Genomic DNA, 15929 nt, shown 5'->3' on the forward strand with positions numbered 1-15929 from the left:
AAGTTGCAATCGCACATGCAACTGGTGGTGAGGGGATCACCCCTCTCTGCCTTGCCGCCAACAGGGGGTAGACAGGCCGACGTAATGGGCACGTGCACACACGTGTAAGGTGCATCTATGTGATCGTCGAGGAAAATCACGGGACGATGTCAACGACCTACGTTCGCGACGATCTTCGTCGTTTTCAACCTCGATGCTCGGCGTCGTGCGTCGTCGTTTCGTGGCGACACTCGCTACACACCTCGTTATTTCGCTTTTACCTCGCCGGGTAAATCGCGACCTGTACGCGGAATTTAATTACGGCTGCGAGTAATTACGCCCGCGACGTAGACGCGAACGTCTGACGGGATAAGGGTACGCGTTTGTTCCTATCGGCGACGTTTATTTTTCAACCAATTTTCTACTTATTTCGAGTGAAATTCGATTAGCTGATATACGAAACACGTAGATTTGTTTACACGTAGTCTGGTTATATTTAATGGTTACTTAAGAGTGATGCAATCAAAGAATTAAAGCTATCAGATATGTATCATCCGGTAACGAGGTACTACAAACGTGGTTCTAAATTTGTCGAATTCTGCATAAGGTTGACGCGGTGACTCCACTTCGTTTGTTACGTTCCTCGCTTCCGTTTCGAAAACTGAACGTGCCACTTAGGATAATTGAAAGAGCAGCCATTCCGCCGGCCTTGCAATACATTAAAAGCTTGCCAGAGTTGCGTAAATCATACATACAGGTGGATATATTTCCCGTTTACCGCGCAACGCGTTCCTGTGCGCCGAAAAACACGAACTCTAACCCTGCTTGAAAATCCTACGTAATTCGAGTCAACAAACAAGGACTTTAGATCTCAAGAGGAAGCTTAAAACCGCTTAACGATCGCGAAATATCTTATCGCAACCCTTCAACGATACCAGAGGCTGATATCAGCAAAGTTGTTGATCGTTTTCTTTTTGCTCACGATAGGGGCTTGTTACGGTTGTAAAAAACAACCCCGAAGAGATGAACATGGGTGACATACCAAAACCACGAAAGAAAATCCAATAATCCAATGACCATTACTAATTACGAAGCTAACGAAGAAAATAAGGATCGCGTTGGAAGAAGAAGAAAGGAAAAAGAAACGACGACGAACAGCAATTATACAACCTATGTCAAATAAATTTCGTAGAATTCGTAGTAGAAGATGCGCAAACTCGTTTAGCTACCGAACGACCATCGTTATCCTAGTGTTCGGACTATTCTCTAAAGTAGACTACCAATTTTTCCTGTTCTTACGATATTTTTTCTTCTTTCTCTTCTGTCTCGCTTTCCTACCGCCTTTCGACTGTTTCTTTTCCTTATTAGGCCTCCCTCTGTCTCTCTTACGCCGTGTACTTACGTCTCCGCCGATTGTCCTCGAACTCGTGGAACATCCGTGCATTTGCGAGTGTACTCCCGATAACAGGATCGATAAACATCGTTACTATTACACGGCAAACAGCGCGTCGGACCGCGCGCTAACTATGACGCCTCTCGAGTCTCAAGGATATTGTTACCTGCGCCGATCGATTCTCTCTCTTTCTCACTCTCGCGATCCTTATCGTGTACGATCCGTGGCGTTCACCATCGTGCGCGCGGAAGTAACTCGTATGCAAAAGCACCGCCTTCTTCTACTGGTTTCCCTTTTTTTTCTTTCGACCACTGTTTGTCAAAGTTTCTATAGCAAGACTACGATAATTTAAAGCGAATATCAAATAGTCGATATCAAATAATTGGCGGCAAAATCTACCGGTTTCCTTCTTTTTCTCTTTTCCTTCTCTTTTTTAATTGATATATGTATTTGTTAAAATTTCTATAGGCAGACTATGATAATTCTAAATAGATGTGAAACTGTTGTAACATAGTTGACGCAGAAATACCGTTCTTCTTCTACCGGTTTCCCTTACTTTTCTCTATTTCTTCGATCGTTCTCTACCAACACCTCTGTAGCAAGACTATACTAATTGTATTCTAAGTGGATATCATCAAGAACAATATAAAATTATAATCGCTATATGTCAAAGAAATAATTAGTGGTTTTGATAATCAGCGGTTTTGAGGTCAGATTAGGCTGTGCTTTATCTTTGATGATAATATTATAACCAAGTTTTGTACGGTCATGCTTTTAAGAAATTTAGTTTAGAAAATGTTGATATCTGTCGATAAGTTGGCTGATTCGTCATGCAAAATGTCATTCGATATCTTAAGGAAAACTTCAATATGGAATTAGAATGAAATATTTTATTCGCGTCAACAGCATTGTTCCTTCATTTTTTCCTCAAATTCGAGAAATATTTTTACCTAAGGAAACCGCATAAAGAACAGCTAAGATTAGTAAGAACGTTGTAAGAATTGAAGATTCATGCGGCAACTAGTAAAATCATACGAATCGTACAAGTTCGTAGTACTGTTAGTTTAATTACACTTTGCTAGTTTAATCGCAACTTAAACAAAGTTACTGCTAGATCATTGCTCTAGGTGTAAGTGAAGATAGAGAGATAAGGTGGTGTACTATCCGTCGATTTTTCTCAAACATTCACTAGATAAAGCATATTCTTCGTTGCTAGTATATCGACTAACATTCCGATGACACTAACACACCAATGATACGTACCAAAACTAAGGAAGTGTTTATTCGTAAATTAAATTGCATCACAAAAAACATCCCTCTTAATTTTGTATATTTGCTTCTGTGCATATTCTCCCTCTTATCTCCATTTTAGAAAAATATTTCTCCATTCAATCTGTCGCGTACTCTCGATTTCATTTTATAGAAGTTCCAAAATCGTATTTATAAAAAAAATATAAACATCCATGCCTCAAGCTTTTATTTTATAATTTTTATTTAATAAGGCCTTTGCCTATCTCTATGTTATACAGTTCGTCACTGTATAATTTCGATCGTGTTATTTCCTTTTCTAGATGACGACACTCGATAATACCTTAACGGTTTCCACGATTTCTATATTTTATCTCATAAATTCCAGCACTTTCGCTGGAATTTCAGAAACCTGCGTGTAAACGATTAACCAAATGCCTCGAACGTTTTATTATCCGTCCGAAAATCGAATGTACAGTTAGGGAACTGACGGGAAACTTTCCAAAGTTTTCCTGTACCGTCCAGGGGAACCGAGTTCCATGGATTCTTGCGACAGAACTCGCGTGACACGTTGACAATCCACTACACGGTTAACGACGATACCGATAGCCTACTTAAGAAGCGGCGATAAGCTCCGTAAAATCCGCGAGGTCACGACACAGCGTGCTAAATAAACGCCACATCGCACGGATATAGCTGAAGAGGAAAGAAGGAAAAGAGTAGAAAGGGAGAAGAGATAAGGCTGTGGACGGACGCCGCTTCAAGATCGATAACGAATTCTCGTATTCGCATCGAACCAATGAGTTTGTAATATCGTGGTTTCTCTTGTCCCTGAGAACGATCAGTATCGAAAACTGCTGAAATTCGACAGATCGGAAAACGTCATCGACGGATGCACCTGTGTCAATAAAAAAATAGCTACGAGGATCGCGAAGAGAGAAGCAAAGTTTCTCATTGGAGTTTTACAATTCGAGGAAACTTGCTTTGATAAATTCATTATTTAAACCTCAGGCTGTGTAATTCATTTGTACAATTACCATGGGATAATTTTAGACGCGAATGAATTCTATTCTATTTTCAATTTTATTATATCTGGCGTCGATTACGCGACGTCCGTAAGAAATTGACGGCGCACAGACGATAACGAGGGACGACGAGAGTTTTCGAAAATAATAACCTCTGACTTTTGTACAGTTCGAGCAACATACATATATTGAAAACCAAACTCTTCATCGTCCTCGTCGTCGTTCTTCATCGTCGCGATTCCTTTAATCGTCGTTCTGTTTCATTGACACTGAAAAAGAAAAAAACACTTGATCCCTGTAACCTCGAGTTCAATCTATAGGCAAGAACAATCACAACAGAAGAATTAACATTTTAGTAAATAAATATTAACTCTTTATCATGGCTCGTTTGTTATCAAAGTTTGTTGTCTGCGACTCCATATAGACCGCGTTTAAAAAGGGAAGAGAGAGAGATACGAGTTTCGCACATTTTATCAGTAGGTATCCTCCGTGTACAATCGAATGAGTCAACGTACCTTTTAATCAGATCTCTCTTTCTTTCTCTCTCTCTCTCTCTCTCTCTCTCTCTCTCTCGACCACCCACTCTGCATGTACATCATTGCACATACAGTTTTAGAGTCGACAGGTCACGTACAGTAGTTCACGAAAGTACATGAACACCTGCAGAAGCTTTCTTTGGATACTGTGTGTGTTATACAAAATATTTTGTATGATAAGCGATATGACGCGATTTTGGTCATGTTGATAAAGTTTGAGATAAATTTGAAAATGTATATACAAGTTGCAAGATATTTATTGCAAACAGACACTTCATAAGGACCACAAAATTATTTAGACAGTCGATTATTCGTTATGATAATAAGCTTAAATATTTAATAAGGTCATGCTTAACGCTAGTAAATAATTACATGTTCTAGGTAACCATCGTTCATATTGCACATGTAGTATAATTTTTTTACTGCATTCTAATATATTTCCAGACTATTTTCAAAGTCTGTCATCATAATCATAACAAACATGTTAGTGCAATTATAGCGTTAGCGACGTTTCAAATACTTTCTATAATACACACATAATATATTCATACACATTTTCTGTGATAAGCGTCCGAATAATTTCGTGAGTGATTGTACCTCGAGTATGTACGTCGAGTCGATGTTATTTACGTAACAATGAAAAGAAATAATCAAGCCGGCCTCTCTCGCTTATCGATAATACCGCGAGATGATTAGTTGGTTGACGGGCCACACGTTCTCCATCTCGGACAAGTGAAAAACAGTGGCCTGATAAAGCGCAAGTATATACTTTTGCGAGAAGATTGTGCTCTTTCGTATTCCGGTTACTTCATCAGATTATATCTCGTGTACGTTTTTCTTGTTCTTCCGACTGTGATACGACACTTTGATAATCGTGTTGATAGTACAATAAGCACAGTTTTCTAGTATTTTTGGACATCATGAAATTAAGCTACGCATATAGATAGTAATAGGATTGAGACAAGCGCGCAATTACTTTGATAAAATCGTCGATTGCCCGAAGATTCAGAGATGAAAGATTTGGCCAAATCTTTTACGTTTTTCAAACGAGCACGAAGTTTGATTAAAATTATAATCCGACTATGGTAATTCGTTATAATCGTAATTTAACAAACGTAGTACATTCGTCGATGAAATTTAGTTTCATCCTTTCAAATTATGAGCAATCGTCGCTCATCAGGCCAGTTCTCTCTCTCTCTCTCTCTTTCTCTCTCTATGGCTTAATCGGATTCTGGTCGCGTCGCCAGTTGTATCAAGTATACTGTTAAACGAGCGTACGAGCGGTTCGTATATATTGCCCAAGAATGTGTACATGCGCATTATTAATGAGCGTCGCTTTGCGCGTAGACTTCGCACTCGCGCGGCCGAGCACATGTTCGAAACACGTGGATTATGTCGGCGGGACGCCTGTGGCGCGAGATTTCATCTAAATGGATGTGCCACATTATGAAAGAGCCCGAATACCCAACACGTGGGACGACTTCAGGCCAATCGGGTCTCGGAAGGTATTCTTACGGGTTTCGTTCGTTCGAGAATCTAGTCGAGATCCAGGCGTGATCGCGTTGAAAAAAGATTAGGGAATCCGTATAACCTTGACGAGTTTTTACGTGAGAAATGGCCAGAATAGAAAGTAGAGTAATATCACCGATTCGATGTAACGAAATGAATAAATATTGCGGTTTGAATATTTGAGTGACGAGCGAATCTCTAAATTAATAATATCGAGTTTTTAATTATCATTGATAATTAAAAGAAAAAAGTTCAAGGAAAAAACCATGTAAAGAGCGGATATTGAATTTCGAGCATCTCACCAACGATTGCAGGAAAAAATCTATCTGAAAATCATGCGGCACGCGGATATTGTATTTTGGATGATTAAAAGAAAAAATATATAAAGAAGTATATTTAAAACCCAGTGAAGATGGAGAAAATTGTGTCACGTTTCCCTAGGGAAAATCTGTCTATTGCTAACTATCCAACGATACGAAACGTGACCCGAAATAACCTCACGAATTATGATTTAACAAGAAGGTTATCAAACTAATTTCTCACTGTTGCGAGTCGAGTGTGGCCAATTGAATACGTTGAAGAATTTGTACACGTTTGTAATCGTCAACGAGATTCTTCTAGGAATGAAAAATACATAGTTGAATTCTGTGCATGTTGGATAATTTCGCGAAGAATGCAATCTATGCGAGCGAGGCCCATCTACTACGATTCATCGTGTTCTCCTATGTTCCCGGAAGCACTCAAGTTGCTGAGAAACGCTTCGAAATCGTATCTCGGATTAATCCCTCGAGAGTGTAATAAAATGGTAAAGAATTTGAACAAGTAATTTAGAAAATAATTGTTTCAGTATCATCGAGATCTCCTGCATTTTTTACATCAGAACTAGAAATATAAGAGAACCCGCACATGTTGAGAATCCGATACTCGGGACGGGTCGAGTCCTGAAAGTATCTCGTAATTCAAGATTATCGGAATTCTTGAGAATTATAAAATTATATTATATCTATCACGTATTTCGTTATATATTTATTACGTATATTTCAAATTCTGGAGTAGTGTTAAAGTCTCTGGGATACTATCTTCAATTACGAGATACATTGAGGAACCCGATCCGATCCCGAGAAAAATTCACAACCAACAATTAGATCCCGACCCAAAGTATTTGGGTTCTCGTATACCTCTAGATATAACATAAGTTATAATAGCACTTCACTTTAGTTCGGAGCAAGGTAAACTTTGGTCGTATAATGAAAATTATGTGCAAAAACTTTTCTATTATAACTACGAATTAAGATAACTAACATTATAACGTGAATAATAAATCATCTTCAATTCCTAGAAATTAACTTTTTTCAGCGTAATAATATGACAAAGAATAGGAAATTTTCAATTGATTTTATACATACATTGTTATGAGACACAGTGCTATTTAATGGCTTCTCTCGTATGACAGTACTAATGATCACTTAAAAGAATTAATAATTATTCAATACCTTTGAATCTCTGAAAATTAAAGACGGATTACAATCAGAGCTTCGTCGTAACAAAAGATTCTGGAAAATGAGGCTGTTTTCCAGCGTTTCTTGGAAGCATTTCACGATTGTATAATTGCATGCTTGATTAATATCGTTCAATCTATTGAGTATTTGTCCGTTTAAACTCGTTCATGATTGTAACAAAAAAGAAAAAAAAAAGAAAAATGCTGGAAATACGAAGAAACTTTTAATTTATAACCGATTAAATATTAAAATCGAATCGAATACACATGGCGATGTTTACCATTTTCCATTTACTATGGAATTTTTCTAATCACAAGATACCGAGCTGACAAAATATTTGTCGACGTTGCAATGTCCGACCTACCTAACGATCCATGAAATGTCTCATCAAGGCTTGGCCACGATCGGATATAGCGAGCTTCGACATTCGACTCTGCGTTCTACGCTAATTTGTGATAATTTTAACGTCGAGTCAGCTTCATCGGCTGCGTTCAGGTAACTCGAAATTGGATAATCTCATGCGAGGACACAGATATTTACAAAGTATATGAGAAATATAGATGTACCAAAAAATTACGCCTATTTGGCTAGCTGGATCATCTGTTCTCCGTTAAACGATCGTCAACGAGAGAAAAAAAATCGTCAGGTTGCTGGTAAAATATTTCGCGTTTTAATTTGTGGCAAATTCAAAAACGACAGATAGCGAGCGCGCTCGCGAGTATTTCACATCCATACGTTTCGCACTTGTCTAAAGATCGCGCAACAATTTACCTCTATTTTTTTTCTTTCCTATATATGTAGACCGACCACAAGCAATTTCATGGCCGAGAATGACAAAAGAATCTGTGATACGTTTTACCAAGATCGAACAACGAGAAACAAAGGAGAAGCTGTTTAGCGTTGTTCAATGGCGTTGAACTATTTTTTCTTCCATATCGCTGGCAAAGAAAAGTAACGATAGGTATATAACAATAATACGTTCGTTTAATCGAACTTTTAATTCGTTTAATTGGAAATTCGAATCATTGAGCGAAAGCAGATACGTCGAAGAAAATTGCAGAAACTTTCTCCGACTATTTAGATTCTTTTTCTCCTACTGGTATTAAATAATAATCAACGATTAGATAGAATTGCGCAATCGTGTAACCTTTATTATCGTAATAGCAGCGTGAACATGCGGACAGTTTTACTCCCGATACTTGTATCTACAGACACGAGATCCTCAGAGAAATAAATAATCCGCGCAAGCTTCATCTTACGCAATCCAGAAGGATTACTTTACAACCACGCACATTACTCATTCCTATGCTAAATTTTACTTCTCGTAACTTCATCGCTCATCGGCGAAACTCTCCCGCCAAGTGGCGCGTTTCTTTCGATTCTTTTCAAATCTACACGACTTCTTTAATTCTTCCATGCACACGACTTTTTCATATAGTATGATCCATATAATTTTATTCATTTTACGACTTTTTCAACTTATTAATTTTTTCAATTCCACGACTTTTTCGACTTATTAATTTGTTCAATCCTATGATCGACGTCAACTTACAATGTTTCTCAATTCTTCGATGTATCGATGCTCCGATAGAAACGATCTTCCCAATTTACTACGCTCCTTTTCAATCCTACCGTAATCGACATAATATTTTCAATGGTGTATTGTAAGAATTTCAAATGGCACGATCTTTTCAATTGCCCGATCAATACAATTCTGTTAATTCTGCGATCGATAGGATCTTGTCGCGTGTTGTCGAACGTCCAAACTTTGTCAATCGAACGACGAAAACGGTTCTCACGACTCACCGAAGAGCGTATCGCCGAACGCAGGAAACACCCCGTTCTCGAACGGATCGACGAGACGTAACATGGAACAATAGAGATCGCAACAACTCGTGACACTGTGTGGAACGATTCTGAAAATTCTTACCACGAGCCTGAAGATCGGTAAGAAGAAGAGGAGGAGGACGACTGAGGAGCTGATCGTTCGCCACGATCGGCCGCGAACGCTCCAACGACAGAAAATCGGAGAGGAACGAACGACGAAGAAAAGCGCGGGAGACGCAAAGCGCGATTGGTCGGCGATGGTTTCGAGGCGGATTGCCGCGGACCCGAAGCGGATTGGCTCTCCCTTCTTCCGTTTCGCCTGGCAACGACCGCGCAAAAGCGCTTTTCAGACGGACCGCGATAACCGGAGTATCGCGATTCGCGACCGTCTCTCAGCAGCCGTAGTCTTCCTTCTCCTCCTGTGTTCTGGGACCGAACGAGTGAATCATAAGAAAGCATAACACAGATAGAGAACGTTTACCAACGACGACGATAGGGATAAGAGGCAAGAGAAGCGCGTATCAAGGGCGAAGGAGAGGAAGGAGCGCGCGAGGGCAGTGATTTATTGTGAGCGTTCGAGACGCAGGAAAAGAGGAAAGGAAAGGAGATGGAAGAACGGGGTGGTACGCGGTTCGGTTCGAAGGATTCCTCGCAGAGGTTATCTCAGACCCGATACAATAGAGACGATGTCGATTTCCCGGGTGTTAGACAGACGAAACAACACGCAGAAATGCTTCTAACAATAATATCGAGACGGCAGATAAGCAGAGAAAAATAGCGTGGAAATGCAATCGACCTCATCCCGAGTTCCGAATGGAAATACAGAACATAGCGGGAGACTGGAGGATTTAGAAAGCAGAGGAGTGACGAAGTATGTGTCGTATGGAATAATTGTTATTTATGAGAATTTAAGAGATGGATAGATTTGCATAGTATCTGTATGAATTAGAGGTGGAAACGCATAAAATAAAGAAGGCGTGTCCCTTTATGTATGAGATACTTATGTATAGAATTTTAAGGAATGAAAGGATACCGTATCACTTACGAAAATCTTCGTACACCGTGAAGAAAATGAAGTAAGCAAAGCTACTGCGTAGTTACTACAACAAAACGATCAAGAAAATCGTTTTATCAATACCTGATATGTTAAAGAATAAACGTGCTAATACACGACGTTGTGTGTACATGGTTTTTTACTTAAGTGAAAATTAAGCTTTTTGTAAAATGTATGAAGACCTGCAGCGCGACTAATTTTTCACAAATTGTATTTCTCTTTATCAAAGGTCAAACGAAAACTATGTATTCCACTGAACGAAAATAATGTACCGTTTCGGAGTAGAGGCCGACTCGTAAAACACGAGAAAACGGCTTGTTGTTCGTACAATGTAGACGTATTTAAGTTATACGTTAACTGAAATAAAGCGTGAAACTCGTTTAAAAAAGAGGCAAATAAATTTGTGGAATTTGGAGCAGAATAATCGTACGTTTGAAAAAGAGGTAAGAAGAGGAGAGAAAAAGAAGAAAGGAAAGGAGGTATCGTGGCGTTCTCATCGACGACGGCATAAACGAGTAGAAGACTCGCCTAAGGATATCTATTTAATAAAGAGAGAAACCGGTAGGATGAACATGCGAAACTCTTATCGCCTTCTAGCGCTAACGGTGGCGTTAGCTCGATTAAGTTGCAGAAATCTTCGCAATTTCTCTAATTCCTCCAATTAATCATTTCCGTATATCTACAAACCGAGTTGGGAAGAAGAAACGTGGCTAAAACATTAGTAATTCAGACTTGTAAAAAAATGTTGATAAAGATATCCACGTGGAACTTATCCCCTCTTATGTGGATGATGTAACATACGAAACGTTGTCTCTTAAACCCAAAGAAAACCGCGGCATTTAATAGGAAGAAAAGTAAGCTCGTTCGAGTTTCGTGAATTTTATGATAGCAACGGAAGAAAGAAGAAGGAAAAAAATTCGTTGCTTTGTTGCTGAAATTAAAAGCACCAATGACGTATAAAACTTGGATGAGAGAAATGAAAATAAAAAGAACACATCTTTATTCGTATATTTTACAAAACAGTGATTAACATCTTAAAAAATATAAGTACCTAAATTTATAAAATATCTATGCAAAATTACGAGTTGATTATTTTTTACTGCTTTTACAGTCTTAGAATTTAATAACGATTTCGACTAATAAAAAAAAAAAAAAAAAAAAACGAAGAGTTCTGTAAATAAAATTTATATACCTATATAAATATCGCATTAAACGTGCGGTATAAATCACTCAAAGTCTCGACGCAAGTCGTAAGTGAGAGATGAAAGACAATAAAAAAAAGAAAAGAAAAGAAAGAATTGAAAATACCACACACAGAAACAACTGGTTCCGACTGGAGATATCAATTACCAAGCCTATCTAGGCATGATCCAATCGTTGAATATTAAACAGTAATAATGAAGCATGCACATATGGAGATGGATCAAGTTTACCGTGTCGATAAGGCTCGATCAATGCATTTCCGGTGCATCGAAGTTGCAGGAGCATTTGAAGGTGCTCGTGTCCCTGTTCCAAGGTACAACTGTTGGTCCTCCTAAGTTCTTGCCGCCTTTTCTCAAGATCGGGTGCCATGAGGTCTCTGAGGACCAGGAGGCCCGAAGCGATCTTCTTCGTAGTTCTCAAGCGTATATTTCACGCGTCGATCGACGATCTCCGAAGATTGAAACGATCGATCTTCGCGCTTTCACTTTGCACTGTCCCTCCACACGATTGAGCCTCGTCTTACGAGCAACTTGTTCCATATCACTCTCGAGGTGCACGTGTTCTAAGTTACCTTCGTTCGCGAATCGATCGATCGATCGATCTAGCGAATCGTTTAGTAAAAACTTGGTCTTGGATCGTTTCCAATAGAATTACCAGTCTCAACGTGTGTATGTAGTCTCTGGTACGATGATCGAATCGAATGGAAATTCGTGAAAAGAGGTTTCTCTCTTCTTCTTTCTTTCTTTCTGTTTACAATGGAGAATCGAGAAAAATGAAATGGATTACGAAGAAAATGTCTATCTTTCTCTGAAATAGCAGCACTTTCTCAACAAACACAGCACCAGTTCGATGTTGTTCCCGCGGTAATATGAACGATCAAGCAAACACAAACGAATCGATATACCGTTCAAGGTACATCGCCTGATCGCAACGAGTGTCAGACGCGAACTGGCGTTTCTTGTCTCGTCGCCGATCGGCCAACCCGGCATGGTTTGAATAGCGAGTAAATAAGCCCCCACCATGAACGCTCACGCAACACGTTTATACGTTCCTGCATCCCCGACCAGCTTCGGATATATCGAGAAGGAAGGTGACCAATCAGCAGCCGCTAATTACCCCACTGTCTATCTATCGCATCTCGAAGCTACTGGCTGAAGCCCGACACATCGCACACAGTTCTTCCCGGCGAGCAGTTTTTATCCCTATAATTTCATCCCCAGTTCGTTTATTTTCGGGGGAAAACGATGTTGACGATGATCCAACACACGTTAAGGTGGACCTATAATTGCTCCGCCTGATCGACCGTTGGAAAATGTAAAAATTGCACGCTTATTGCGGGGACGTTCGGTTTACGTGTCTAATTTAAACCTTGGGGCTATCAAGGGTGAAATTTCAGCTCTTGCGAATTTTATTTTAATATTATCGTCCAATAATAACACAATCAACTTTCTATTTTTTATCTGCTATTGAAGAATAAATAGACCGTGGACTGTATTTTATAGATTCATAACTTTGAACACAGCTGAAAAACTTGTATCTATTAAAAGAAAATGTGCAAAAGGAAAAATGTACGAAACGATTTGTTGCAACCACTAAATATTCAATTTCGGTCGTATACCGTGCATCTTTACATCCAGAAACTTTCTATAAATGCGGATAACACGTATCTACGTGTTTAAAAGGTTTAAAAATTTCTATATGGCAAGAGAAAAAATTTGTTTCTAGTTTTACGACGAAGCACAAGCGGTAATGAATGGGTCGGTGGGCAAGAGAAAATTAAATCTGAATATTTTAACGCGTTTCACGTTGGAACAAAGCAACAGGTAGCCTCCAAAATGCCCGCGCTCTAATTGGCAAGCTTCGAGTCAGTTTCGAATTGGTTTCGCCCCGAAACGACGAAATATATACGGCGACTTATCTTTCGGGGATATTGTTTGCATAACGAGTAACTGTACGGCTGGAGTTAAGTTAGAATTCATTATCGTTCGAATAATTACGAACGGTACCATATTAACCCTTCGTACGAAGAAATCGCTGAGGAACGAACCACTTTGTTCCCTCGCGGTTCTAATTGGTTATAGTGCTTGAACATTTTACAGCAATTTTTGTAGTTTACCGTTGTATAACGAGTTAATATGGCGATGAACATCATGAAGAAGTCAAGGACACGTGCTGACGACCTCGCGTGCACTCGATGGATTGATTTTTCATGAACGTTTTTTACTTTAATACTTGGATTTTGATGGATGGATCTGTTACAAAATGAAAGCTTCCTGAAGGAAAGTTTTCCAGTTAAATTTCTACACGATCAAACAGTTGTTCGATTGGTTGTTATTCGTCGTTATTTTCTGGAATGAAATTTTCTATCATCTAATAATCTTTTTCTTCTTTTTGTACTATTATTTTCTCGAATTTAAAGTTACGACTTTTGAAGGATACGTGAAAGATCGAATATCTGAAAGAACTAGATCTTCTGGATGCTTAAAATGTTGACGAGGCTATAAAATGCGACGCCGTCCCCATAAAATCAGCTCATTTGATTGCAACCTAACTCTATTCTTCCCTTCTCCTTTTACTTTTCCAACTTCTCTATGGATTCTTCCCCCTTGACAACTTTTATTCCGAATTAAATGAAACAATTCTCAGCGATGTTCGACTCCGTGATCAATCGATGAAATACGAACAGAGACAAGTGATAGAATCGAATACAAGGGAAAGATGTTTCTTTTCTTTTTTCATCACTATTTTTATCGTTGAAATAAAATTTGGTAATTATTTACAAAGCGGATAATCTCAACATTCTGACTAACTTTCTTCTATACTAATATATAATATAATATAATAATATAATATAATATAATCGCCACTCGGTTTTGGTCTCCGAGATATTCTCAAAAACATATTCGATACTATATATGGTAATTTGCTATTTACAACATGTGTGTTATTGATCTGAGGTATTCTACAGTATAAACCATACAGCTGTAGACAGTAATGCACATACACAAACTGTAGAACGTGTCTGGCGGGAAACCAGAGCAAACACTACACGGTATGGAACTCGCAAAGGACGTTATATTGGCTATTTAGCCAAGTTTCTATTTCGACGGCAGTATGATTTGGATAGTCGAATAGTTACGTTTCTTAAAATAATGGCTGAAATATTTTCCAATTTCGAATAACACTAATATAATATAAAATTTTAAATAAATTCTAAATTATTCATTAGCTAAATTTATTTCATGCTACTGTTACCAAGACACTCAATAATTATAACCACTAGTCGCAACTATTTGTTTGTTTCTGGCATAGACGCAATTAGTATTATTATTAGTTTATAACATAATACCATTATAAATACCATACTAATAACCAATATCAGTTGAGTAGAAAATGATCTAGGATCTAAGATAAAACCCTCTGTTTCGCCTTTGCGTGAATTAATTTTGGTTGGGCTAGACAAAAAATGCAACCCCTACGTCACAAACAATTCAACAAATTTAATAATTTGTTGTAATATAGATACGATAACGCGTAAACAATACCAGGACTGTGTGTGTGCGTAATGTGAACACTTCCTGTCAGAAGCAGAATATGATATAGGGTAGGATATATTTTTGCTGATATTTAGGAAATTGAAGCCGAGCGGCGTATATATGTACAAGGAAAAGTTGTTCAGAATACTAACCTTGATAACATCTCTTAAGGTCATTGAAATCGTCGAGAGCGTTCACTTGGTAAATAATTAGCCAAAATTTTCTTATGGATAAGCAAATATATGTATTTGATAAAAGTCTGTTAACGACAAGAACAACGAAAGAAAAACACTTTCCCGAGATGCACAAATAACAGGAGAATGTCGTTTTGCATCTCATGGAAGTCAGGGAAAGTGGACTTTAATCAAAGGTAAAGGTCTCGCAGATCGCCTCATACTTAGAACGTTAATGATACTGTAGCTCTCATTACCAGGTTGACGTTAGCGAGACTGAAGAAAATCTCGTGGTTATAGTTATATTTATTTTCAGTAATATCAACCGTTTAACGATCCAGTTACTAATAATCTTAGATTAGGTACACCTAATGATACCTGCGACACCTGAAACATTGGAGGAGGCTCCTGAAAGTACGTAAAATCAGGACGATGAACTGGATGAATGGGCTCCGTTATATATTTAGTTAAGTGCAAACACGATTAAGAACGGTTAAGAAAAAAATATATAACAGGAAAAAATGGTGGAACTGAGTTACGTAAACTGGCCAGCGAAAAAAAAAAAAGATCCGGACAGTGCGGGGAATGATCGGCGTTAACTTTGATCGAATGTATTCAACGATACTTAACGACGAAAGCAGGAATATGAATATATTATTATTCATAAAGCAAGTTAATGCAGTTAAGATAGTCATAAATAAGAGTCATAATTAAAAAATTGAGTTGAAATTTATTAACCGCGTGTATTACAAAATTTATAAGAAAAGCTAAATTGTACGTTTGAAGATTTGCTTCGAAGGTTTTATTATAAGCTTGATCTTATATCATTTAGTATCTTATTTTATGAGACACGTAAATTGCGAATGGAATAATTGATTTCGAATAAAGTAACCAGAAAATAAATCCTGTGGAAATTATTTAGTGTATAATAAATAAAATAGTGGACA

The 15929-nt window shown here is 38.2% G+C and overlaps 1 protein-coding gene across 9 annotated transcripts in view; it reads right to left on the reverse strand.

The window, feature by feature from the left end:
- LOC132906914 (nuclear factor of activated T-cells 5-like) overlaps positions 1-15929 on the reverse strand; it is a 57435-nt gene that overhangs the window by 12622 nt on the left and 28884 nt on the right. For 3 of the 9 annotated variants that reach the window (XM_060959544.1, XM_060959543.1, XM_060959535.1), the window contains exon 1: positions 11504-12238. The exons of 2 other annotated variants lie outside the window; for them this stretch is intronic. In XM_060959544.1, the coding sequence (XP_060815527.1) occupies positions 11504-11642 (139 nt within the window). In that variant the 5' untranslated portion in view covers positions 11643-12238. Of the gene's footprint in view, positions 1-1381; positions 1763-8995; positions 9075-11503; positions 12240-15929 lie in introns of those variants that run through there. 4 more of the 9 variants (XM_060959545.1, XM_060959538.1, XM_060959539.1 and 1 more) reach the window with 3 other exon arrangements.

Source organism: Bombus pascuorum, chromosome 5 (genome assembly GCF_905332965.1).
Source record: "Bombus pascuorum chromosome 5, iyBomPasc1.1, whole genome shotgun sequence".
Taxonomy (NCBI): domain Eukaryota; kingdom Metazoa; phylum Arthropoda; class Insecta; order Hymenoptera; family Apidae; genus Bombus; species Bombus pascuorum.